This window comes from Rattus norvegicus, chromosome 9, assembly GCF_036323735.1.
Source record: "Rattus norvegicus strain BN/NHsdMcwi chromosome 9, GRCr8, whole genome shotgun sequence".
Lineage (NCBI taxonomy): Eukaryota > Metazoa > Chordata > Mammalia > Rodentia > Muridae > Rattus > Rattus norvegicus.
Window position 1 is genome coordinate 52,622,178 of NC_086027.1, and position 27,492 is coordinate 52,649,669.

General features: G+C 40.8%; 1 protein-coding gene across 1 annotated transcript in view; it reads left to right on the forward strand.

Annotated features, from left to right (window-relative positions):
- The window catches only part of Mrps9 (mitochondrial ribosomal protein S9), a 58,822-nt gene that overhangs the window by 16,500 nt on the left and 14,830 nt on the right, over positions 1-27,492 (forward strand). The window contains exons 3-5 of the mRNA NM_001100549.1: positions 10,754-10,816; positions 10,896-10,926; positions 25,084-25,163. Of these exons, the coding sequence (NP_001094019.1) occupies positions 10,754-10,816; positions 10,896-10,926; positions 25,084-25,163 (174 nt within the window). The remainder of the gene's footprint in view (positions 1-10,753; positions 10,817-10,895; positions 10,927-25,083; positions 25,164-27,492) is intronic.

The following is a 27,492-nucleotide window of genomic DNA, read 5'->3' on the forward strand; positions in this document are numbered from 1 at the left end:
TGGTAGTAGTTCATAGCTCTTTGAGTTTAGGGCCTGTTTTTAGAGACAAGGTTTCTCTATGTAGCTTGAGGCTTTGAACTTCTTTTTTTATTATTGGATTTTTTTTATTTACATTTCAAATGTATTCCCTTTCCCAGTTTCCCATCCATTGGTGCCCAACAAGACCTTCCTCTGCCACATATGCAGCTGGAACCATGGGTCTGCCCATGTGTACTCTTTAGGTAGTGGTTTAGTTCCTGGGAGCTCTGGTTGGTTGCTATTGTTGTTCTTATGGGGTTTCATACCCCTACAGCTCCTTTAATCCTTTCTCTAACTCCTCCAATGGGTACCCGATTCTCAGTTCAATGGTTTGCTGCTAGCATTCGCCTCTGTATTTGTCATGCTCTGGCTGATCCTCTCAGGAGACAGCTATATCAGGCTCCTGCCAGCATGCATTTCTTGGCTTCATCAATATTGTCTAGTTTTGGTGGTTGTATATATATGGGCTGGATCCCCAGGTGGGGCAGCCTCTAAATGGCCATTCTTCTTGAGCTTCATGTGGTCTGTGGATTGTATCTTGGATAACTTGAGCTTTTGGGCTAATATCCACTTATCAGTGAGCACATACCTTGTGTGTGTGTGTGTGTGTGTGTGTGTGTGTGTGTGTGTGTGTGTGTGTGTTTGTGATTACCTCACTCAGGATGATATTTTCTAGTTCCATCCATTTGCCTATGAATTTCATGAAGTCATTGTTTTTGATAGCTGAGTAGTACTCCACTGTGTAGATGTACCACATTTTCTGTATCCATTCCTCTGTTGAAGGACATCTGGGTTCTTTCCAGCTTCTGGCTATTATAAATAAGGCTGCTATGAACATGGTGGAGCACGTGTCCTTGTTATATGTTGGGGTATCTTTTGGATATATACCCAGGAGTGGTATAGCTGGGTCCTCAGGTAGTGCTATGTCCAATTTTCTGAGGAATCTCCAGGCTTTGAACTTCTGATCCATATGCCTCAGCCTCCCCAGTGGTAGATTATAGGCATGAGCCAACATGTCCATGTTAATTACCTTTTGATGTTCATGGAACATAAGTAGTCTTTTGAAAGAAAGAAAACCACTCAACAGTGTCACTGTTCTATCTAAAGAATAAGTGTTTTGTAAAGACATGACCAACAATGAAGAGGCAGTAGAAAAGCACCCCTGGTCTGCCGGGTGACCTAATCTGGAACCCACTGAGAGTGCCTGCCAGGTGACCTAATCTGGAATCCACGGAGAGTGCTGGAAGTGCAGGGAGGAGATGCTGTCCACTTACTGTGGCCTTGGAACAAAGCTGCTATCTCTGTGGGCTTTAGAATAGTTTCTGTGCAGCTTATTTTATTTTTTATTTTTTTTAGTCAAATAAAGAGGGTTTATCTATGGAGGGAGAGGTAAACATTTTCATACTATATTAAAAATGAATTATGTTTTTTGGAGTTGCTAGTTCGTTGCTTAACTGTTTACTTTGAACATTAGTTTGGGAAATTAAAACTATTTTTGGTGACTGTTGACCTACGGTAGACATGGCCTATAACTTCATTCAGTTACCTAGTTAAAAGTTTACAATAACTGTAATTTTCATATAGGTAAATGAGGGGACATTGAGACTATTAGTTACTTTACATATTTTCTTAGAAATTGGTTTTCCTTATTACTTTGCCAATGCTGAAGTAGTAGGACCCCCAAACATGTTATGTGTTAGGCAAATACATTTAAAACTTAAACAACTTTTTATGGAATATAGTATCATAAAATGTTTTTGTTGAGGTGTCAGTGACAGATACACAATTGAAAACATTAGTCTGTTGTTTTAATAACAGCTTTCGCCAATTAAGCAATGAAATCATAAATTAATATAAAAAATAACCTATTGCTTTAAAAAATAGGCTTTTAAACTGGAGTTGGATTTCTCTGAGGAATATAGATGCACAGTGTGCAGAATCTTGCTGTTATATTGGTTCTATTTGTGATAAACTTGTTAGGTCTGAAGCAGTACAGGAAGCTATAGTACCTAGGCTGAGAAGCTTCCTTGCAGTGTCTCTAGCACTGTGATGTTTAACAGGTCACATTGATTTTCTTATCAGAATATAAGGAGCACGATAAGATGTTATTGTTCTCATCAGTATTATAGTGACGAATACCATTTACTGCAGCTAGAGCAGCGTTGCTGTTCTCGCCTGTATTGTAGCAACAAATGCCTTCTACTGCAGCCAGAGCCATTACATATGCCCTGATTACCTTGTCACACTGCGCCTTCCTCAAGTGTGCGTTTGGCAGAACCACTTGAGATACTGTTGAATACGGTTAGTTGCCATTGATTGATTCCCTGGTTTCCTGTAGGATGGTGTGGCTTGCCTAGATCCCTATCAAAAAGCCCATATGGAAGTGAGTGTTTGCCATTTCCTCGATACCAGCGACATAATTCTGCAGTGCTAGACTGTGCTGCATGTGATTGATCAGCTTCACTGAGTCTCACATTTTATTACAATTAACTCTTGGCCTTTTGTTAATTTAGTGGATTCCCTTTGGCATTTTAGAAGGAGATGTAAAAGCAGCCGCTGACAGTGACAGCCAGCTCTCATCAGAGCATTCAGTTATCTACTCAGAATGGTTTCCGTTTACTCTTATCCTATAAGAGGCTTGGGTATATATACACACTGAAAGGGGGACAGTAGAGGTGATGAGCTGTATTTGGCAAATTCCTCATGAAAATCTGGTTAGGTATTTCCAAAGACAAAAGCAACTTATCAAAAACAAAATTTTTAAGCAGCCATTGCATTTGCTGTTACATATTTAAACATCGTAGTGCTTTTCTCTAATAGGTGTTTATTTCTAACATATTAATTAAAAGAAAATACTGTAAATTTTCCCTTTTTTACTATGGTCAGGAGTTTGATATTTCACAAAAGTGAATTTTTCCAGTTAAAGGAAAGCACTAGCATATATCAAAAACCTGTGTGTGAGATGCTGTCAAGGAGCTTGATCTGCTGTCACATATACTCTTCACCAACAGCCCTGAGGTGTCCTCAGCAGTGAGCCTTATCTGAAGGCTGTGCTTTGAGCAGTTCTCAAGATCAGTGTTTGGGCTGGCAGCTTCTGAAGTCAATTGCTGTCTCGTTTCGTAGAGCAGAATGAGCTTAGTGTTTGCCTCAGGATTTCCCTTTCCAATCTGGCTGGTGACTCCTAGCGGGTAGTGCATGTTTGCCCCATTATGAATGGCCAGGCTTTGCTCTTTATTACTGATTCTTGCCCTCTTTTCCTGTCTGTGTCTTGTCTGTGATCCACTTCTAGCTTAGCTTCTGGCGTAACTGAATATGTTAGTACTGTGAATTACATAGGAGAGCAATTATTTCTACTTTACAAAGTTACCTTAGAGAATCGAGCTTGAATAGAAATCTAGCTTCACTGAATGTTGCCTATATAATTTATGTGTGAAAATTATATTCAGTTAATATTACTATTGTTTCTTATAAGGCATTTTAAAGGGTACTAAGCGTCATAGCAAAAATAAAAAGAAATCTGATAAATCTGATAAAAACAGTTCTTGTCACTACTTGTATTAACTTTAGAATTACATCACTTAGGAGATGTGTTATTTTTAAGGCTACAGTAATATATGTTTGGAATTTTTTAGTAAGTACTTGCTACATCTAACTATGCTGGTACAAGCCTGCAATCCCAGTATCTGGGAGAGGCATTAGGAGTTCTGGGGTATTTGTTATATACCAAGTGCTACAGCAGACCCTGTCTGAAACAAAAACAAACATTTTAAAAACTTTGCTGTAACTGTTCTTAATCTTTTTATTAAATTTATGTGGGAATGTATTTTTTAATTTTTTCGAGGTTTTCTTATTTTTATTTTATGGGTATGAGTGATTTGCCTGCACATATATCTGTGCATACAGTGCCTGTGAAGGCTAAATGAGGATGTTAGATCCCCTTGTGATTGGAGTTACAGAAGGCTGTGAGCTACCATGTGGGTGCTGGGAATCAAACGGGGGTCCTCCAAAAAAGCATCCAGTGCTCTGAACTACTGAACCATCTTTCAGCCATCATCTTAGATAATAGCAAATTAAAGTGAAATTAATAATTGACAGGTGGAGATTTTCCCTTACTTCAATATAATAATTTATTTTTTGCCTACTAACTAAGAGTTATATTAAAAAGAAGCATAAAACCCTTGGCCTTCACCCACTGAACTGGTCTTGACTGCTTAGAACACTAGAAACTGGAGGAGAAGAAGGTCAGATATTGGAAACAGTTGGTGGTATGTGTGTTGTTGCCCTGGCTGTTCTAGAACTCACTGTGTAGACCACGGCCTACAGTGGGTTTGTAAAATTACGTCAGGTAGAACAGTGGGCTGAGTGGGTTTATGTAGTGGGAAGGAGTTGGAGAAGAGGCGTCTCTGTGGACTGTGAAAGCTGTAAGGAACTAAGAGTGCATGGGTGTGGGGCATTTGACAGTGCACATCCAGTTTCCTTCCTGAACCGAGGCAGAGATGGGCTGGTGAACCGAGGCAGAGATGGTGTGATCCAGGACTTGTAGATCTTCCGGGTGCTGGGACACATTGTCCAGCTAGAGCAGAAATGAGCAACACTGACTGCTAGCCTGCCAGTCTGCAAGGTGTTAATGAGTCTCTTAATTTTTCAGCTGCATCAGAAAACTATTGTACTACAGTCGTGCTCTCATACTGTATTTTCCTTTTGACTGAGCACATAGTGGTGATAAATTTTAGGTTGGAGATATTGGCTTAGTATTAACTATGGTGAATACAGATGGGTACTTGTATTTACTAATGCCTTTATTTGGGAATTAAAAGTTAAGTTCTACATTACTGTAGAATTTCAGGAAGAAAGCCAGCAAACTGATGTATAGCACTGCTGAAGTCTACCAATTACTTTTTAATTGGTATTATAGACCTCCTTCTAAACCAGAATGTTTTATTCTCCTTAGTGTGAATGTGCTGTATGAAGTTTCTCTAATTGATTTGCTGTGCCCATTCCATTTGATGTATCATTTTTCACAATATTTCATAATTTGTGCTCACTTCTAATGAACAGAGTCGTTAGGACAGGCATGTCTAAGTACAACTGACAGCTAACATTAGGTGCCAGATGCAGTTTATAAAGCTATGTAGAACTGTGGAGAACAGTTTAAATAAATTAGCACCTGTACATTAGTCTCACTTGCTGGTAATTTATAAGCGAATCAGTAGAGATGACATTTAGGTAAGTCATTGATCAAGTTAACAGCTGCAAACCCACTGCCCAGCTGGGATACCTAATTAATAGAGATTGCATTCCTGACCCAGTGCTTCCTGGCTGAGCCCACAGTTTGCTCATACTTTTGACTGAAGCCTAAGAATGTACAGTGCTTTCATTTTAGGAAACTGTTAAGTTGCCGATATTATGATTGAAACACAAATTACATATTTAAAAAAGAGATACTTGGCTAATGATGTTAACTTTGTCACATGACTTACATTTTGCAGTTTACATTCTTTGTCTTTTTGGTCAGCCCATTTGTTTGGGATTAGATTAGGCATCCACATCATACTATAGTGTTTGCACTAAATATTTAAAGGGACTTTGTATGCTTTAACTGAATGTGTTCTCTCTCTCTCTCTCTCTCTCTCTCTCTCTCTCTGTGTGTGAGTGGGTGGGTGTGGGTGTGTTTTGGAAAGGGGAGGGCAGCCAGTTATTGAACCTAAATTTTATGTGTAGCAATTTTTTAACATGTGGCATTAGTTTAAAACATCAGTGAACTTTGCCATCCACACAAATTTTGGGACTGTGTGTGTATGTGTACCATTTGAAGCTACTTGAGGAATTGTTGGTAGAGTTCCAGCTGACACCCCCAGTTTTCTTTTTGTGGAAAATGTGTTATTTTTCTAGTTTAAGTAACTGTTCAGTGTAACTGTGTTCAGTGTAGATTGCTTAGGAAGAGAATTACAAAATTTTGGTTACTTCTGTTGTAGTTGGCAAACTTGGTCAATTAGATGTAAGGCACAGTTTGGAAATGAAACACCACCTTTTGTGAGATACTTGAGGGGTACATGACAGTATACTCTGTCATGACCGCCAGCTCCCACAGCACTGGGGAGTCAGGAGCAGGAAGTGAGCAGGCAGCTCAGGACAGCAGAGCGTTTCTGTCCCTCAACACTCTCCTCCTGTGGGCTTCTGGCTGAGCAGACATCACCTGTCATAATGTTGAAATTTTACATTATTTGTTATGCCAACGTAGATGTTTTGAGGAACATAATCTTTAACCCTAGTTTAAAAAAATTCATTTGATAACAGCTTTTTGTCCCCGACTGTATTTGTTATTTATTCTTTGTAATAATTACTTTGAAGTAACTCCCTGGGTGTGGTGGCGAACACATGTGGTTTCATCTAAAAGACTAGCTGTTTCTGAGTTTATGTAATCTTCAGAATAAATTTCTTAGAAAGAAGATTATGAGATTTTGGGAGGCTTGGGAGGTGCGGCCTGCTGGAGGAAGGCTTTGAGAGTTTACATTTCAGAGTCAGGATGTACACACTCAGCTTCCAGCTCTGGTCACCATGCCTGCCACTCACAGCCACATCTCCCTGCCTGACAGACTATCCCTTTGAAACCGTAAGCCAAGTAAACTTCTTCCTCTGAACAGTTTTGGTTCATCAGTTGCAGGATTGAGTAGTGAGGCAGGACAGAAAACAGGAAGTAGATGGGATACCTAAGGGCAGGACTGAGTTGGGAACTGAGAATTATATGGTGGCCTGGATGCCACCCTGATGTGGGCAGTCTAATTGAGATGGCTCATTTGCATCAGTCTGCTCACAAATGTGACAGCTGTTGGAATGTTAAGGAGCCTTTGTGGTAGCCATAAGTCACATGGACTGTGCTGACAGTGACAGGATGGGAAGAGGGCTCTACTGTGACAGAAATGGTAGAGCAGGGGAGAGTGTGCAGAGCATCCCACCCATGGATGAGGAGAGGGAACTGGAGCCACATGCATGGGAAGGGGAAGCACAACTGTACTGTGGCAGACAGTGAGCATAGGTCCTTGTCAGAAAGGAGCTGAGTGGTAGGAAAATCAGGTGGGAGGTGCTGCCCTAACAGTGAACTAATGGTTATGTGACATCGGCCCTGAGTCTGACACCATAGACTCTTTTGTCTCCTGACAGAATGAAGTTGGAGACCATATCTTTCTTATCTTTCTAAAGTGGCAAGTGTCTACAATCAGGTTGGGATAAATATTTGTTAAATAAAACTTACCAAGGTAAATAGTTCATTTCTTTGGGAATTTTATTGTTAATCTTACTGCTAAATAGCTGTGTCCTTTAAGGCCTGTGAAGAAGGAAATCTGTAATCTGAAAGGCTGAATTAAATCACAGGTTTCAGTTCTGAATCAAGGTATTTTTGAACTATATGTTGTTACTTAACTGAGGATTCCTCTGTAAAATAGATATATGACTTATTCTTAAAAAAGCATGAGGAATAATATGGTTTATACAAACTGAGAATTTTGTATTTTTATAATATTTATTGAGAGCCCACTTAGCACTGCCTTTTTAAAGTATTTTATTTAATGCCACAAGCAGCAGTCAGACTCCTGGGTGGTGGTGCCTGAAGCAGGGGTCTGTGCTCTCCTGTCTCCACCCTGTCTCCTCCACTGCTCCCTTTCTCTGCAGTGTAACACAGTCAGGCTGTCCCTCTACACTGCCCAAAACACACCATAGGCTGTTCAGCACAACCCCAATGAAAAATCTCATTCTCATTTTTTCATTGTTTATTTAAAAGTGCATTCACCTACATTTTTAACAACTGTGTACTAACTGGTTGTTAGTGAACCCAGAGAAAGCAACAGAAAAAAATGTTTTCTCAGTAAAGCCAGTGAGTCCTTTGTTTGCTTCAGAATTTGTGGGGGGAAAATCTGCATAGAATGCCCGAAGGAGCTGGATGGAAGTAATAGGTTAGGTCACATCAGTACTGTCCTGTGCATACTAAACAGATGCAGGCAGCACGCTGAGAGCGGTTGGTTGTCACTGTTGGGGATGTTTTGTTACTTGAACAACCGGGTTATCTTATTTACTGTTCTCTCTCATTCCATTTTTATCCTTCACTCACCTTTTCATCTTTCAACTAGATTATAACACTGGGTTTCACTCTGTAAGTTAGAACTGCCTTTCACTTGGATTTCACAATTCTCTGTCAGGGGCTTTGTTCACTTGTTTTTATGTTTGAAGAGGTTTTTCTCTCCCTTGCAGTGGTTTTCTTTCTCTCTCTCTCTCTCTCTCTCTTTTTTTTTTTAACTATCCTCTACCAATTAACCTTCTCATGATTTTCCACTGCTCACCGCACTGGAGAAATATAAAGTGCGGTGGAATTCTTACGTTTGCATCTCCCTTTAGGATTATTCGGTGATCATGTGATTCAGTCAGTTTCGTGCTTGAAAGTGATGCCCCTGATAGCCTGCTGCTTATTGGAGGATGAATGGCTGCTGAGCTGACAGGCGTACTTAATCTTCTGTGCCTGTGCGCTTCTGCCCCGGCCCTTGCCACAGTGCTGACAACCTTGGAGTTCTTTGTGGATGTGAGGACAGGGCCTCGCAGCTGCTTTAGGCTAGCGAAGGTCTGCAGACAGCAAGCAGGTTGGGTGTAGGAAAATCTGTATTAGTTAAAAATTTTTGACATTTTTCCTACCTTTTACTTTTGAAATGTTTCAAATTTCCATGAAATTTGAATGTTCATTGAACGCATGCTCTTCATATGGATAAATCTGAGTGTTTTCTGCATTTCCTTTGCCTCTGTGAAGAACGATTTTGACTGAACCATTGAAAATCAGGTTTCACAAGCTTAACTCCTAAACATTATCAGTAAAACACCTAAGTATTACACCCTTCCTGTCACTATCTCCCTACAGTGCAACTGTTGCTTCTAATACAGCAATTCTATAATGTCATTTGTAAATGGTCTATATTTAGGATTTCCAGAATGCCCCTCATTGTCTAGTTGTTTAGAGTCTAGATCCCTGCTTAGGTGTTGCACTGTGCAATTGTGTTCGTCCACATGCTCAAGGTTAGGATGTGTGGAGAGTCCTCACAGCTTCACCCGTCTCTCCCACATGGATGATGTGACTGCCCTTTGCCTTCAGAGTAGTTCCACTGAACTCTTGGAAAAGCACCTTTTTCTCTTTGTTGGGAGCGAGCACTCTGGGCTGGTGGTGGGTCGAGTGAAATGTTCCTGATAGAGTTCCTCTGTTTGAATACTTGCTGTCCAGTGGGTGGCACTGTTTGGGAGGCCTCGGAGGTCTGGCCTTGTTGAAGGAAGTATGTCACTGGAGTGGGCTTCAAGAGTTAGACGACTTGTGCTGTTGCTAGTTTTATCACTTGTGGTTTAATATGAACTCTGAGATGTTACTCCAGTGGCCTGACTGCTGCCATGCTTCCCCCAGTGATGTAATGGACTCTGACCCTCTGGAACTGTAAGCCAGAATAAGCTGCCTTTGTCCTGGTGTTTTGTCACAACGATGGAAAAGTAACTGACAAAGGAGGGTAATGTTTGAGACTGAGTTTTCTGGTCCCTGGTGGCACGTCAGCCAGGGGCTTTGTGATCTTTGCCTGGATCATGACTGACTGGGAAATTGTAAAGCAGTGGTCTCATGGTTGGTACTGTTCCTGTTAAGCAGTTTTCTTTCCCCCCGGCCTCTTCCTCCAGTGTGTGTGTACCTGCTTATTACGCCTTATGTACACCTGCTTATTAAGAGTGCTGTAGGCATTGCCATTCTTTGATGTTGAGATTGTCCTGTGAAGTTTGTCTGACGCTGGTGTAAATGGGAATGAGTAAGCAGTGCTCAGGGGTCTGCCTGAGGGGAGAGCATGTCTGCTTAGCAGTGGCACTGGCTACGCAAGGTCAGTCACATTCCTTGTGAGAAACGCACAGGAGGACTTGTTTGGAAAATGTAGTTTAAAAACTTACCGGGCCAGAGTCGGTCAGTTTAGAGTGTGTGTTCTGTGTGCACGAGGGCCTGTATTTAGTCCTCAAGATCAAGATAAAACTTCTAGGGTAGAATATCAAGGAGCTATGGTGGGTGCTCTGATATAAGTGAGAGCTTGCACTGTTCCCCAGTCTTGTGTGTTGAGAGCTCTATCCCAGCTGGGTGCTGTGTAGTAGGCGGTAGGACTCATAGTGGCTGGGGCCTCTTAGAAGTAGGCCCTGTAGGGTGTCCCCAGCCCTTCATGCATTTCTCCCTGCTTCCTGGCCACCATGAGGTAAAAAGTCCCTGCCACACCTTCTCAACATGACTTTCTCTGACATACCTTACTGAAATGATGAACCAAGATAAATCTGTCCTTGAAACTGTTTGTCTCCAGTATGTCACGGTGAAACACAAGCCTGCTGGCTGCAGTGTGCTGCTCTGGCTTGCTGTCATGGGCACAGTGCACAGGGCTGTGCAGGAGCACCTCTAGTCTTTACCTGCAAAGGTACAATGTGGTGTCACATTGTAGGAGTGACACCTTTGATGTTGACACTTGAAAGTTGTCAATAGCCAGGTTAATACTTACTGCTTTTGTTTTTGTTTTTGTTTGTTTTTTTCTCTTGAGGATATATGTATAGTAATTGTGCTTTGCCATTTGAACTTACACACTACATATGAAACTAGTTCAATGTCTGGTATACAATAAGCATTCCATAACTTGGTTATAAATTGAATGCGTTTTTATAACAGTTGTTAATTAACCTTTGTTTATGTTTTCAGAGAGCTATTGCCTACCTTTTCCCAAGTGGTTTATTTGAGAAGCGAGCCAGGCCAATGATGAAGGTAATTCTGATTACTTGTTTAAGAATGTCTTTTCTGTTTTATAGAAGTTACCTAATATCACTTTACATTTATTTTACAGCATCCTGAGCAAATTTTTCCAAAGCAAAGAGGTAAGTTTGCTCAAGACTGAGATGTACATTTTTCTTTTTCTTTATTACAGTTTTGGGTGACACATCAGCAGTTTGTCACGTGGAAATGCCATACGTCAAAAGTACTCTATATAATAATTGGCTAAAGTTTGCAGATTCTGTATAGGATATGAAAGTTAGGCAAAAGCTTGCGTCTGCCGATGCCACACTGATTACTTGTATCCTGCATTTCACTAGGCATCTATGAGGAAGAATTTGGGGGTGTAGGTCTGTGGGTGACACGTGTGTGCACATATGTATTTGTTTCTGTACAGGCATATACATAAGCATGTAGCCACATGCACATGGAAATCAGAAGACAACGTGGAGTAATTGTTTCTCTGCTTGTACAGCATGGGTCTCAGGGCTCAAAGTCAGGCCAACAGGTTTGATGGCAAGTGCCCTACTCATTGAGTCATCTCTCAGACCCTCTCTTCACACTTTGAAGTAACTTGTATTTGTTACATGTATTTTCAATCTCTTTCTAAATGTGTCCTGTGTTTATCAATTCCTAGATATGATTGATTATAACATACATACTTTTGTTTCGCAATAGCTTTTGGAAAAGTGAATGAATGCTGCATACAGGCGCGCGTTTGTTTAAAGTTTGAGGATACAGTGTCATTTATAGTCTAATCACAAATGAGGCGGAGTAACTTAGACCTAGCCGCTTATCTGATAAGTGTTGGAATAGCAACAATTGATTTATTCTCCCCTTTCTTACTGACTTCTCTGTGCTTCAGCTCCTCAGGCTTCTCTCCTGTTCTTCTCTGTCTCTTAGTTCATCTGTAAGTTGTGTCTCTTTTGCCTTCTGAGGCTTCCTAAGTCCTTCAAAGCATCCCACTCTCCGTATTGTGTGCTCATTATTACAAGCACATAGAATATGACACCAAGGCTTTAGGTTATTGCTGCAAAATGCCCATGTGTGATTTTGAAAATATGCCAATATTGCTGGAATTGTCTGACATTGCAGCTAAGTGTATTTAACAATGCTCCTTTAGAAATAGCGGAAGTTCTGCTTTCTGTTCTCAACCTTATTGTACCTTTTATAGGATAAATCAGTTTGTAGGTATTTAGAAAAGTAACAATGAACTTTCAATTTGGATAGATCGTGGCACTCATTCTGGCACTATACCACCATTTGGTTTGTTGGAAGATGGAAGCTTCTAGATTGCGTTAACATAAAACACATGTCTGTAAAGCGGTAAAAATATTGGGGAGAGTAAAGATGCAAACCAGGTTGATGACAGAACCAAGAAGGAGCACTAATATTAGCCTGGAATTGGAAGAGCCTAGAGAATGGTTCAGTGAGACAATAATGTTAATTTATGTTGGAAAAACCTGTTGTCCAGTAAGTGGATTTGATGACTGTGAACCTTTCTGTACCAATCCCTTAGCACTGACTGATTAAAAAGCAGTGCTGTTAACTTAGGCTCAAGATTTCAAGTAATGTGTCCTGGTTTTGTAGTTGTAGGTACAAACCCAAAGAATATGTTTTCTATGCAGATGACCCAAATAGTAATATAGTTATGCATGCTGAAGTGAAACATTGAGAAAAAATAAACAAAGGCCCGAGAATAGAAGCTGTCAGTTAAATTTTCTGACTTAAAAATCAATAGAACTGTATCACTGTTATATTAAAGAATCAAAATGGAAATTATCCACTATTTGTAAATATTTGACAGTTTCCATCAAGTCCCATGAAATATGGTCATTATATCATGCAGATGCAAAATATGTTGTTAGTAACTGAGAAAGACAAAGTAAAATAAAAATCAAGCTGATGAATATAATGGAAATGTAAAAGAGAGGCCATAACACTGAAAAAGCCAGTGAAGTCAGTCAAGAATAGTATTACAAGTATTTACTTATGTTTATTACTCTTACTTTGTGTGTGTGAATTAAACCTTGGGTCTCCCGTATGCCAAGCAGGCATATGCTTTACCAGGAAGCTGACTGTAGTCCAGTATTAACACTTAAATGGCAGTATTCACTGACTGACTGCTCTAAAGACAGAAGATATCTATGTTGGTATTGTCTGAATTTGAAACAGTAACTTTATGCTAATTACAAAACTCTTCCAAGTAATAATGGTAGCATTTACCGAACCTTAGAGTAGCACTGTTCTAAGTGCTTCACGTTTTATCTCACAGCTTCTAACAGTTTTTTTTAGGCACAAACTATTATTTTCCCCATTTTAAATTTCCGAAGATACCCTGACAGGAAGTGGCTAGGCGTGTAGTTTGGCCCAGGCAGTGATGATTCATGGTGCCAATGTGTTGCCCACACTCTCTGACAGATAGCTTAAAGAACAGTTTAATTGCTACAGTTTCCTCAATCAGGAAAATTCTGGGTAAACTAAAAACTAGCCAGGCCACAAGTCATCAGGTTTGCTGAAAAATACTATCCCAGCAGTGGGCCAATTAGTGATTCCTATTATGCCTTAAAGTAACAGAAACTTGTTATTGTAGACCAAAAACAAAACAAAACAAAACAAAAAACCCAAAGGCTTCTAGTTAAAAAATCACATAATGACTAAATTGGGACATGACTTACTGAAAGAGCGAAGCTATCTTCCCCACCTCTGCCCCTAAGAGAACACTGTATATTCCTGTATAACCTGAAACTTGCTATGTGGAGCAGGCTAGCCTCAAATTCAGAGAGATTGACTTGCCTCTGCCTCCTGAATGCACAAGTAGAGCATTTTAAGAAGCTACCAGAGAACATAATGTTTTTCTCAGAATTTTAAGTATGGCTTAACATTACTCAGTGTATTAATAAGTGTTTTTATTCAAGAAGAAAACGTTTACATAGAAAAAACAATTAACAAAACAGATCCTTTTGTTTTTGGTAAAAAGGTTTCAACTAGAAATGTAAAGAATCCTTCTTGTTTGAGTAGGACTTTTCATAAGCGAACAGAAACATTAGATCTTTAAATGTGTCATTAAATCCATTGCATTCAGAAATGGCTTACATTATTGACAGTTATTTGGAACCCTGACCATTATAATCTTATAAGAAACATGCAGGACTGGGTGTTTATGCAGCTCAGTTGTAGAGTGCATAAAGTTTTATCCCCAGCACTAAAATACTCTATCAAGAGACGAGGCCAAAACCAGGTAACTAAGGAAATTAATGGTACACAGTATCCTATGGCAAATTCAAAGCCACAGGAGGCAACAGCTGTGGATGCAGATGAGTGATGGAGGGTACTGAGCATGTGCACAGCCCCACCCAGTCCTCAGCACTGCAGAACAAGCAACCAGAATACCAGGGAGTTCAGTTGTTCATAGATCACAGTTACCTGCTAGGAGGGTCAGATAAAATGTAAATGAAAAACTATATTAGAGCTTTACTGGAAAGTTATTGTTTAGATGTCTGAAGTTACAGCATTAAAATTAAATGGTTCTGAAATTTTAAATCATGTCCTTTTTAAAAGTTCTTAGGCCACAAAAGAGTTAAGGGTTAAATGTAAAATGTGGAAATTATATGAAGATCTTGCTGCCCAGTGACATCAGGGTAGTCAAAACCACACAAGGAAAAATCACTGTGGATTGGATGTGATACTGGTCTTACTAATAGCCCATGCATTGCTGTCTTTCTCTTTGGAGAGACGCAAACCATCTTAAAAATATTAAGTCCAACTATGTTAATACGCGCGCGCGCGCGCGCGTGTGTGTGTGTGTGTGTGTGTGTGTGTGTGTAGACATGGGGAAATTTGTGTTTTTTAACCATTTTAAAGAATAGTGACTGGAGGCTGAAGAGATGGCTCAGAGGATACGGTTGCTCTTCAGAGGTCCTGAGTCACAGCCATCTGTAATGGGGTCCAGTGCCCTCTTCTGGTGTGTCTGAATATGCATTAAATAAATCTTTAAAAAAATTGACAAACAGATGTATTCAGATGATGAAATTTGGGTTAAGACCATTAACAACATTATGTGTAAGTTTCTGGAGTCAAATATGGAGGCTCACCTCTACAATCTCAACTCAGAAGGTTGAGGCAAGAGAATTGCCAGCAGTTTGAGGTCAGCCTAGAATATAAAAAGAGGCACTATTATCAACCTCGATCCTCTCCCTTTTAAAAAGAAAAAGACCCGGCCCGCAGCAGCTCTCTGCCCCCAGACCCTGTAAGAGAGAGACCCAACCGCCTGGTCAGGTGGGCACTCCTGAGGCTGCAGAGCGGAAGAGAACACCAACACTGCTCACCCCTGCCCACATCCCTGGCCCAAGAGGAAACTGTATAAGGCCTCTGGGCTCCCGTGGGGGAGGGCCCAGGAGCGGCAGGACCCCTGTGCCTGAGACACCACCAGAACCAGAAGGAAACAGACCGGATAAACAGTTCTCTGCACCCAAATCCCGTGGGAGGGAGAGCTGAACCTTCAGAGAGGCAGACAAGCCTGGGAAACCAGAAGAGACTGCTCTCTGCACACACATCTCAGACGCCAGAGGAAAAAGCCAAAGACCATCTGGAACCCTGGTGCACTGAAGCTCCCGGAAACGGCGGCACAGGTCTTCCTGGTTGCTGCCGCTGCAGAGAGCCTGTGGGCAGCACCCCACGAGCGAACTTGAGCCTCGGGACCACAGGTAAGACCAACTTTTCTGCTGCAAGAAAGCTGCCTGGTGAACTCAAGACACAGGCCCACAGGAACAGCTGAAGACCTGTAGAGAGGAAAAACCACACGCCGGAAAGCAGAACACTCTGTCCCCATAACTGACTGAAAGAGAGGAAAACAGGTCTACAGCACTCCTGACACACAGGCTTATAGGACAGTCTAGCCACTGTCAGAAATAGCAGAACAAAGTAACACTAGAGATAATCTGATGGCGAGAGGCAAGCGCAGGAACCCAAGCAACAGAAACCAAGACTACATGGCACCATCGGAGCCCAATTCTCCCATCAAAACAAACATGGAATATCCAAACACACCAGAAAAGCAAGATCTAGTTCCAAAATCATTTTTGATCATGATGCTGGAGGACTTCAAGAAAGACGTGAAGAACTCCCTTAGAGAACAAGTAGAAACCTACAGAGAGGAATCGAAAAAATGCCTGAAAGAATCGCAAAAATCCCTGAAAGAATTCCAGGAAAACATAAATAAACAAGTAGAAGCCCATAGAGAGGAGACACAAAAATCCCTGAAAGAATTCCAGGAAAACATAAATAAACAAGTAGAAGCCCATAGAGAGGAGACACAAAAATCCCTGAAAGAATTCCAGGAAAACACAATCAAACAGTTGAAGGAATTAAAAATGGAAATAGATGCAATCAAGAAAGAACACATGGAAACAACCATGGATATAGAAAACCAAAAGAAGAGACAAGGAGCTGTAGATACAAGCTTCACCAACAGAATACAAGAGATGGAAGAGAGAATCTCAGGAGCAGAAGATTCCATAGACATCATTGACTCAACTGTCAAAGATAATGTAAAGCGGAAAAAGCTACTGGTCCAAAACATACAGGAAATCCAGGACTCAATGAGAAGATCAAACCTAAGGATAATAGGTATAGAAGAGAGTGAAGACTCCCAGCTCAAAGGACCAGTAAATATCTTCAACAAAATCATAGAAGAAAACTTCCCTAACCTAAAAAAAGAGATACCCATAGACATACAAGAAGCCTACAGAACTCCAAATAGATTGGACCAGAAAAGAAACACCTCCCGTCACATAATTGTCAAAACACCAAACGCACAAAATAAAGAAAGAATATTAAAAGCAGTAAGGGAAAAAGGTCAAGTAACATATAAAGGGAGGCCTATCAGAATCACACCAGACTTCTCGCCAGAAACTATGAAGGCCAGAAGATCCTGGACTGATGTTATACAGACCCTAAGAGAACACAAATGCCAGCCCAGGTTACTGTATCCAGCAAAACTCTCGATTAACATTGATGGAGAAACCAAGATATTCCATGACAAAACCAAATTTACACAATATCTTTCCACAAATCCAGCACTACAAAGGATAATAAATGGTAAAGCCCAACATAAGGAGGCAAGCTATACCCTAGAAGAAGCAAGAAACTAATCGTCTTGGCAACAAAACAAAGAGAATGAAAGCACACAAACATAACCTCACATCCAAATATGAATATAACGGGAAGCAATAATCACTATTCCTTAATATCTCTCAATATCAATGGCCTCAACTCCCCAATAAAAAGACATAGATTAACAAACTGGATACGCAACGAGGACCCTGCATTCTGCTGCCTACAGGAAACACACCTCAGAGACAAAGACAGACACTACCTCAGAGTGAAAGGCTGGAAAACAACTTTCCAAGCAAATGGTCAGAAGAAGCAAGCTGGAGTAGCCATTCTAATATCAAATAAAATCAATTTCCAACTAAAAGTCATCAAAAAAGATAAGGAAGGACACTTCATATTCATCAAAGGAAAAATCCACCAAGATAAACTCTCAATCCTAAATATCTATGCCCCAAATACAAGGGCACCTACATACGTAAAAGAAACCTTACTAAAGCTCAAAGCACACATTGCACCTCACACAATAATAGTGGGAGATTTCAACACACCACTCTCATCAATGGACAGATCATGGAAACAGAAATTAAACAGTGATGTCGACAGACTAAGAGAAGTCATGAGCCAAATGGACTTAACAGATATTTATAGAACATTCTATCCTAAAGCAAAAGGATATACCTTCTTCTCAGCTCCTCATGGTACTTTCTCCAAAATTGACCATATAATTGGTCAAAAAACGGGCCTCAACAGGTACAGAAAGATAGAAATAATCCCATGCGTGCTATCGGACCACCACGGCCTAAAACTGGTCTTCAATAACAATAAGGGAAGAATGCCCACATATACGTGGAAATTGAACAATGCTCTACTCAATGATAACCTGGTCAAGGAAGAAATAAAGAAAGAAATTAAAAACTTTTTAGAATTTAATGAAAATGAAGATACAACATACCCAAACTTATGGGACACAATGAAAGCTGTGCTAAGAGGAAAACTCATAGCGCTGAGTGCCTGCAGAAAGAAACAGGAAAGAGCATATGTCAGCAGCTTGACAGCACACCTAAAAGCTCTAGAACAAAAAGAAGCAAATACACCCAGGAGGAGTAGAAGGCAGGAAATAATCAAACTCAGAGCTGAAATCAACCAAGTAGAAACAAAAAGGACCATAGAAAGAATCAACAGAACCAAAAGTTGGTTCTTTGAGAAAATCAACAAGATAGATAAACCCTTAGCCAGACTAACGAGAGGACACAGAGAGTGCGTCCAAATTAACAAAATCAGAAATGAAAAGGGAGACATAACTACAGATTCAGAGGAAATTCAAAAAATCATCAGATCTTACTATAAAAACCTATATTCAACAAAACTTGAAAATCTTCAGGAAATGGACAATTTCCTAAACAGATACCAGGTATCGAAGTTAAATCAGGAACAGAGAAACCAGTTAAACAACCCCATAACTCCTAAGGAAATAGAAGCAGTCATTAAAGGTCTCCCAACCAAAAAGGGCCCAGGTCCAGACGGGTTTAGTGCAGAATTCTATCAAACCTTCATAGAAGACCTCATACCAATATTATCCAAACTATTCCACAAAATTGAAACAGATGGAGCACTACCGAATTCCTTCTACGAAGCCGCAATTACTCTTATACCTAAACCACACAAAGACACAACAAAGAAAGAGAACTTCAGACCAATTTCCCTTATGAATATCGATGCAAAAATACTCAATAAAATTCTGGCAAACCGAATTCAAGAGCACATCAAAACAATCATCCACCATGATCAAGTAGGCTTCATCCCAGGCATGCAGGGATGGTTTAATATACGGAAAACCATCAACGTGATCCATTATATAAACAAACTGAAAGAACAGAACCACATGATCATTTCATTAGATGCTGAGAAAGCATTTGACAAAATTCAACACCCCTTCATGATAAAAGTCCTGGAAAGAATAGGAATTCAAGGCCCATACCTAAACATAGTAAAAGCCATATACAGCAAACCAGTTGCTAACATTAAACTAAATGGAGAGAAACTTGAAGCAATCCCACTAAAATCAGGGACTAGACAAGGCTGCCCACTCTCTCCCTACTTATTCAATATAGTTCTTGAAGTTCTAGCCAGAGCAATCAGACAACAAAAGGAGATCAAGGGGATACAGATCGGAAAAGAAGAGGTCAAAATATCACTATTTGCAGATGACATGATAGTATATTTAAGTGATCCCAAAAGTTCCACCAGAGAACTACTAAAGCTGATAAACAACTTCAGCAAAGTGGCTGGGTATAAAATTAACTCAAATAAATCAGTTGCCTTCCTCTATACAAAAGAGAAACAAGCCGAGAAAGAAATTAGGGAAACGACACCCTTCATAATAGACCCAAATAATATAAAGTACCTCGGTGTGACTTTAACCAAGCAAGTAAAAGATCTGTACAATAAGAACTTCAAGACACTGAGGAAAGAAATTGAAGAAGACCTCAGAAGATGGAAAGATCTCCCATGCTCATGGATTGGCAGGATTAATTTAGTAAAAATGGCCATTTTACCAAAAGCAATCTACAGATTCAATGCAATCCCCATCAAAATACCAATCCAATTCTTCAAAGAGTTAGACAGAACAATTTGCAAATTCATCTGGAATAACAAAAAACCCAGGATAGCTAAAGCTATCCTCAACAATAAAAGGACTTCAGGGGGAATCACTATCCCTGAACTCAAGCAGTATTACAGAGCAATAGTGATAAAAACTGCATGGTATTGGTACAGAGACAGACAGATAGACCAATGGAATAGAATTGAAGACCCAGAAATGAACCCACACACCTATGGTCACTTGATTTTTGACAAAGGAGCCAAAACCATCCAATGGAAAAAAGATAGCATTTTCAGCAAATGGTGCTGGTTCAACTGGAGGGCAACATGTAGAAGAATGCAGAACGATCCATCCTTATCACCCTGTACAAAGCTTAAGTCCAAGTGGATCAAGGACCTCCACATCAAACCAGACACCCAAACTAATAGAAGAAAAACTAGGGAAGCATCTGGAACACATGGGCACTGGAAAAAATTTCCTGAACAAAACACCAATGGCTTATGCTCTAAGATCAAGAATCGACAAATGGGATCTCATAAAACTGCAAAGCTTCTGTAAGGCAAAGGACACTGTGGTTAGGACAAAACGGCAACCAACAGATTGGGAAAAGATCTTTACCAATCCTACAACAGATAGAGGCCTTATATCCAAAATATACAAAGAACTCAAGAAGTTAGACCGCAGGGAAACAAATAACCCTATTGAAAAATGGGGTTCAGAGCTAAACAAAGAATTCAAAGGTGAGGAATGCCGAATGGCTGAGAAACACCTAAAGAAATGTTCAACATCTTTAGTCATAAGGGAAATGCAAATCAAAACAACCCTGAGATTTCACCTCACACCAGTGAGAATGGCTAAGATCAAAAACTCAGGTGACAGCAGATGCTGGCGAGGATGTGGAGAAAGAGGAACACTCCTCCATTGTTGGTGGGATTGCAGACTGGTAAAACCATTCTGGAAATCAGTCTGGAGGTTCCTCAGAAAATTGGACATTGAACTGCCTGAGGATCCAGCTATACCTCTCTTGGGCATATACCCAAAAGATGCCTCAACATATAAAAGAGACACGTGCTCCACTATGTTCATCGCAGCCTTATTTATAATAGCCAGAAAATGGAAAGAACCCAGATGCCCTTCAACAGAGGAATGGATACAGAAAATGTGGTACATCTACACAATGGAATATTACTCAGCTATCAAAAACAACGAGTTTATGAAATTCGTAGGCAAATGGTTGGAACTGGAAAATATCATCCTGAGTGAGCTAACCCAATCACAGAAAGACATACATGGTATGCACTCATTGATAAGTGGCTATTAGCCCAAATGCTTGAATTACCCTAGATCCCTAGAACAAACGAAACTCAAGACAGATGATCAAAATGTGAATGCTTCACTCCTTCTTTAAATGAGGAAAAAGAATATCCTTGGCAGGGAAGGGAGAGGCAAAGATTAAAACAGAGACTGAAGGAACACCCATTCAGAGCCTGCCCCACAGGTGGCCCATACATATACAGCCACCCAATTGGACAAGATGGATGAAGCAAAGAAGTGCAGACCGACAGGAGCCGGATGTAGATTGCTCCTGAGAGACACAGCCAGAATACAGCAAATACAGAGGCGAATGCCAGCAGCAAACCACTGAACTGAGAATAGGTCCCCCGTCGAAGGAATCAGAGAAAGAACTGGAAGAGCTTGAAAGGGCTCGAGACCCCAAAAGTACAACAATGTCAAGCAACCAGAGCTTCCAGGGACTAAGCCACTACCTAAATACTATACATGGACTGACCCTGGACTCTGACCCCATAGGTAGCAATGAATATCCTAGTAAGAGCACCAGTGGAAGGGGAAGCCCTGGGTCCTGCTAAGACTGAACCCCCAGTGAACTAGACTATGGGGGGAGGGCGGCAATGGGGGTGGGTTGGGAGGGGGACACCCATAAGGAAGGGGAGGGGGGAGGGGGATGTTTGCCCGGAAACCGGGAAAGGGAATAACACTTGAAATGTATATAAGAAATACTCAAGTTAATAAAAAAAAATAAACAATTAAAACGAATAGAAAAAAAGAAAAAGAAAAAAAATAAAATTTACTCTCTAGAACAGTTGATGGATAACACAGCTAGTTATATTTTATGAGTATCCACATTCATGCAGTGCCCATGGAGGCCAGAAGAGGGCATTAGACCCTCTGGAACTAAGAGTCTGATGCACTAAGAGTGCAGAACTGTCATGTGAGCGCTGGGAACCAAAGTAAGAGCAGCAGATGCCCTTCACCACTGAGCCATCTCTCCTGCCCCAGCTATCAAAATGACAGAAAATCAGAAACACAAAAATCATAAATTATTTTCAAGGTTAAAACTTTTCTTTGACAAGAAGACACCAGAAAATCTGCATGAACTATGATATGGGCTTGGTTTCTAAAATAAATTACTCTTGTATATTAGTCTCCCCCTCCTAAAGAAAAACAAACTCAGTGGAAAAATAATAAAGTGTAGCACGCAGCTTGTATATGAAAATAATAAAAGTAGCCAGTTAACACTTTCAAATACCTACGGTCAGAAATAGTGCCCTACAAAGACAGTAACACAGACCTTTTCCCCCCAGGGATTAGGAAATATAAGCATTATGAAACAATTATTAGAAACAATTTAAATATTATCATAAAGTTCCCAAATAAAATCTTAAAATCATACCATCACACAGGCGTTAAAAAGATTGGGTTAACCCATTAGTCCGGAAAAGCAACTAAAAATGTTATAGTACGTAGTGTAAATACAGTAGAATGCCATGTTTGTTTACAAAACCACGCAGACTATGTGACTGGCTATGTATGCAGAAGGGTGGCAAGGCTGAGTCCAGCCTTCATTACATGGTGAGCCTTGAGCCTCACTACACAACCAGACTGCTTAGACCCAAACCAGTTAGAGCCAGCAAGAAGGTTCAGCAGGGGAAAGCACTTGCCTCCAAGCCTGTTATCCTGAGCTCAGTTGTGGGACCCACCTGCCATTATGCACCCCCCCGAAATAAGTAATCGTCTATCAGTTTTTGTAAAGCAAATAAAAACTACAGCAACAAGTAACTAGGCAAATGCTGTCCTGTTCTGCATGTGTTAACTTTCACCTTGCCTCTGGCCAAGAAATCCTTACTTTTAATCGTTAGGAGAGTTCTATGTTACTTGTATAAATAATTTAGCTTACCTGTTTTGAAATCTATGACAAGGAACTAAATGGGAGGGGCCTGTGTCAACAGCAGGCAAACTCTGCATAGAACTACAGGAACATAGACAAAATTTTCATGGAGTCTTAAGTGAATAAAAAAAAAAAAAGGGGGGGCTGGAGAGATTGCTCAGTGGTTAAGAGCACCGACTGCTCCTCCAGAGGTCCTGAGTTCAAATCCCAGCAACCACATGGTGGCCACAACCATCTGTAATGGGATCTGATGCCCTCTTCTGGTGTGCATGAAGACAGCTACAGTGTACTCATATATAATAAATAAATAAAATATTAAAAAAAAAGGAAAAGAGAGACAATAGCCCAAAGTTTCTCCTAATGCTTAGGTAGACAGTGCCACTGTAACCCAGCTACATTCTTGCTGGTCGCCTAGACTAGTTTTTTAGTTGCCTATTCCATTGGATTCCATTCTGTCTCCAAAACTACTCATTGACCATAGTTCATAAGCGTTTGGGGGAAATTGTATTAAGTTTGAAGGTGTTAAGAAGTAGCGAGGGGTTTTGTAAGGAATAGTGAGAACAGCTTTTGTAAGAGAGTTCTGATGAGTGCCGAACAGAAAGACAATGCGAGAGCAGCCCAAGCCAGTGCAGCTTAGCCAGACACTATACTTTATGAGTTTGAAGCTTTTCACATGTCAACAGCTTTAAGAACAGAATGCACCTGAAAATTATTAAGTTCTGATGCGTGCTGTGATACGGTAAACTTTGCATCCTATCAGAGTAACAATAGTGCATCTCAAACTCTATGATTCTGTAGATTCAGTTCATCACATGTGTTTAGCAAGAAGTATGTGTGTACATGCATATATTTTATGAAGTCTAGATTTGCAAGCACCAAAGCACACAGAGCTGCGATTCAAGGTTCTACCCAGACTTAACGGTGGACTTAGCATAACCAGGATGCTTGTCTGGTTTTGTCAGTTTTGGTTACTTCCTGGAGCTTGTGGAAATGCCTAGCCAATGACCTTAATTCGTTGGTTTGTAACAGCGTGACTGTTCTTTTCAGTCTAAACCTTTTCAACATCCATTCAATGTTGTTTCTCCATTTTAAGTGTATTCATAGTTCAATAATAATTATCTTCAGAGAAGAAAAAAGTCCTACATATACAAGTATTTCAACAGAAAAAAATGTTTACTATTTAAAAACAAAAGACTCTTTGCTTCCCAAGTACAAATCTAGACACATTGAATACCCAAGTATGCCAGTGATCAGAATTCCAGGAAAAAACTATAGGAAAATAAGTTTAACCCAGAGCCTTTAGGCTTGTGTTCCTGTGAAGATGGATGTTGTTTCAGAGGGTAAAGGAAGCCTGGTTGTACAGAGGCCTGTGACCCTCCAAAGTCCCACAGCACACAGCAGTTGTCAGTGTATCTGCTGTAAGAACATGCCGTGGGAAGCCAGACGACCAGGCTGAACGTTTCTGAAGGGTGGGCTCCATAGTGAAAACAGGGCTGTGAATACTGCCAGGAAGCAGCAGATCCCACTGTGTGACACTGTTGTAACAGATACTGCAGGACAAACAACAGGAAATGACAGACATCAGAAAGCTTATGCTATGCCGTAAGCCGAGGAATGATTGTTCTTTGTTTTCTCTTGACACAAAGATTTCCTATGCAACCTGGGCTGGCCTCAAAACTCAGATCCTCTTCTCTATGCTTCAAGGTGTTGAGATTACATGTGTGTACCAGCACATCCAGATAAAAGTGGAGTCCTTATCATGTCAGAGAGAGTCACTACAAACAGTTGAGAGTAGGCAAGAGAGTTAGTTTCCGTGTCAATTTGTTCTTTGGTTACTTAAGTAACTATTTCAAAAGAAATCAGGTGTAACTCCTTCCTGAGGCCCTTATTTTGTGGCTGTTTTCAACTTTGAGTAGGAGCTTACAGTGGGTTGGAGTAAGTGATGTAGAGGCAGGTGTTTAGTGCAGGTATGCTGTGCTAGGCCGGCCTCACGTCTCTGAGTGCACTCACTGACTTATTTATTGACTATAGGTTTTCACTTGAAAACTGGGGAACCTGAGTGTTTTTATTCTAATGAAGTGATTTGTGTTGTCTTACAGATTCTGTTTAAAACAAATGAAATAGATCTTCATGATGGAATATTTTATTAAATACATTGTTTTACGCTAACTGATATGAAACTATAACTATCCTAAGCATTACATGTTAAGTATGCTACATATGTGCATTTTAAATATGAGTAATTTGATATTTTAGATACTTTTGATATGCTAATCTGAATCACAGATGTATCCCATACTGTAGTTAGACTCAAAGTTTGGTTTGTGTTTGTACATGTTTTTGTTTGTCTTCATCTAGCAATCCAGTGGGGAGAAGACGGCCGTCCATTTCATTTTCTCTTCTATACTGGCAAACAGTCGTACTACTCGCTAATGCACGTAAGTCTATTCATTCATAAGCTATAAAGCTATACTGGGGCCCTCTCTTAGTGTCAGAACTGTCTCTCTGTGGACAGAGGACATGTTGAGACTTCTGATTCGAACCTCCCCGAGCTGCCTCCCTGCCTCTATGTCAGCGTATTTATCCTTAAGGTGCTCCTGCTCACCAGTCCCGGTACTGTCAGACCAGGGCCAGCGTCCTGTCAGGATTGTGAAGTCGTACATTTGCCTCCACACAGCTCTCTGCTTTGCTTCTGCCACTCATTACAGTTTGGACTGTCCATTGGTCAGTGCAGAGTGTGAGAGAGAATCCAGGTCACAGTAGGCCTAGCAGTGAGGTCCTACTGTGCTTCAGCTTTTCAGTATCCTGGGAAACTTGTTGTGCTGCCTTGAGAGAGAGCTGTTGATAGTCTGGGAATTTGAGAGTGGTCCCCAAAACTGCTGTTTGGAAAAAAATTCGATGCCGGTATCCATTTTTTTAAAGACAGAACACATTATATTTTTAGAACATGGTGTCAAGTTCTGTCTTATCTATACTGTTACTTTTAAAGCTGTAGAGATATTTATAGGGCTTCTCCCACCCATACATAGTAGGAGGCTGGGGCCTATGCACTCATTCCTGTGCCTTTAGACCTATCTGCTGTTTATGTCTGCTTCACAAACCCAAAGGACAAAGTCCCCACTTGTCAGGTACATTTATTTCTTAGGGAAAAAAAGAAAACCTTCTTTTCGCTTTTTGTTGACCTTGGGCAAATGAGCTTCGTGCCCTGGCAGAAATGAAATGAATGACAAATGTTGAGTGTGTCTTTGCTGAGTAATGGGGCTGTGCTCCAGCTTCCAAGGAGCCTCCCGCGCACAGCCTGCGGCTGCCCGAGGACCCCTGCTGCTCATTTAAATAGGTATGTCAAATCTGCCTCCAAACGCTGCTGGTTTGATCTGTGGTAATATTTGTGAAGGTTCCATATGGACTTGAGCCCCCTGCAGTGCTAAGAAATAATGTACAACGCTTCATGGTGCAGACGCAAATTTCCCCTGCAAAGGGATGCAGCGCCGCGTTTTAGCTGTCGGAGGGGATGATGGAGCTGACGCGCTAGGCCTGTCAACTTGTTACACGGATGGGTTGCACGCAGCGAAGCTGTGGAAAATCTGTGCCTTTTAACTTTTCTACTTAATCACGGTTGTAGCATTGCCTTTAGACTGTATGCTACATTAATTCTCTTCCTGCCTTCTGCCTTCATCCCAAGTTTCACGGAAAAAAGTAAAGCGCGCAGGTCTTACAGAGGAGCCTTATCAAACAGCTGTCATCTGACAAGCCATTTGCATTTGTTTTGGCTGAAATGGAGCAACCCAAGGGCAAGATCTTTTGTTGCATTCCATCATAATGAAGAAATTACACATTGTGTAAGAGGCCTGGCTTTATTTTTAGTTTGCTTGTGTGCTTTAAAAGGTATTGCTCCAGAAACTGATGGGATAGGATTTTACCATACTCTGACTGAAATGTCAAATTATATTTGACTAATAAATGTTCTTCCCCTGGGTTGGGCAGACTTTTGTTGCACATAGTAGAGTTCTTTGGGCTTTTACATTTTGTTAACTCAGGAAATTCTAAATGTTTGCCCGTCACATCAACATCACTTATGGCAAATGCCATTAATTAGAGCTGCAGTCACACCCATATCATCTCCTAGAGCACACACATCACTGGCTTCTAAGGTGCTCGGGCTTTGAAATCGTGGCTCAGTGCTCACTGCTCAGCCTGCAGAAGCACTTTCATGCTGAAGTGAGCACTGCACATAAAGTCCAACAGAAACAGACCAGCTTGCAGGCTTTCTCTCCTTTGTTCTGCCCTAACATCCTGCAGTGGGGGTGCCTTCCCTCTGTCCCCAGGCAGCGCAGGAAGCAGCCCCCCGTAGAATGACAGGCTGAAAAGCCTTAGGAGTGAAGCTTTGTTGCTACCATTTGCTTTTGCAGATACAATTTTCTCTCAGGATGACAGGGGGAAAGACACTCAGCCAAACAGCCTTTCCCATGTCTGTGAGCAGCTGTAATTGTATGAGACAGGACAGTCCATAGTCCGGCTTTTTGACAAGGAAACTGATCTCAAGCCTGTGTGCAGCTGCGTGAGGAGACCTTTCTGAGCTCTATTAACCTTCCTTATTATTTACAGTCATACTGAGCCTTTTAGTATGGTTGGCTGTTACATAGGACATATGTGTACCTCATTACAGCTAGTCTGAGATAGCTCTGGTGCACGCTGCAGTTAAGAACAACATAGAAGCTAGGCCTGGTGGTGCACTTGGAAGGCAGAGGCAGGTGGTTTTTTGAGTTT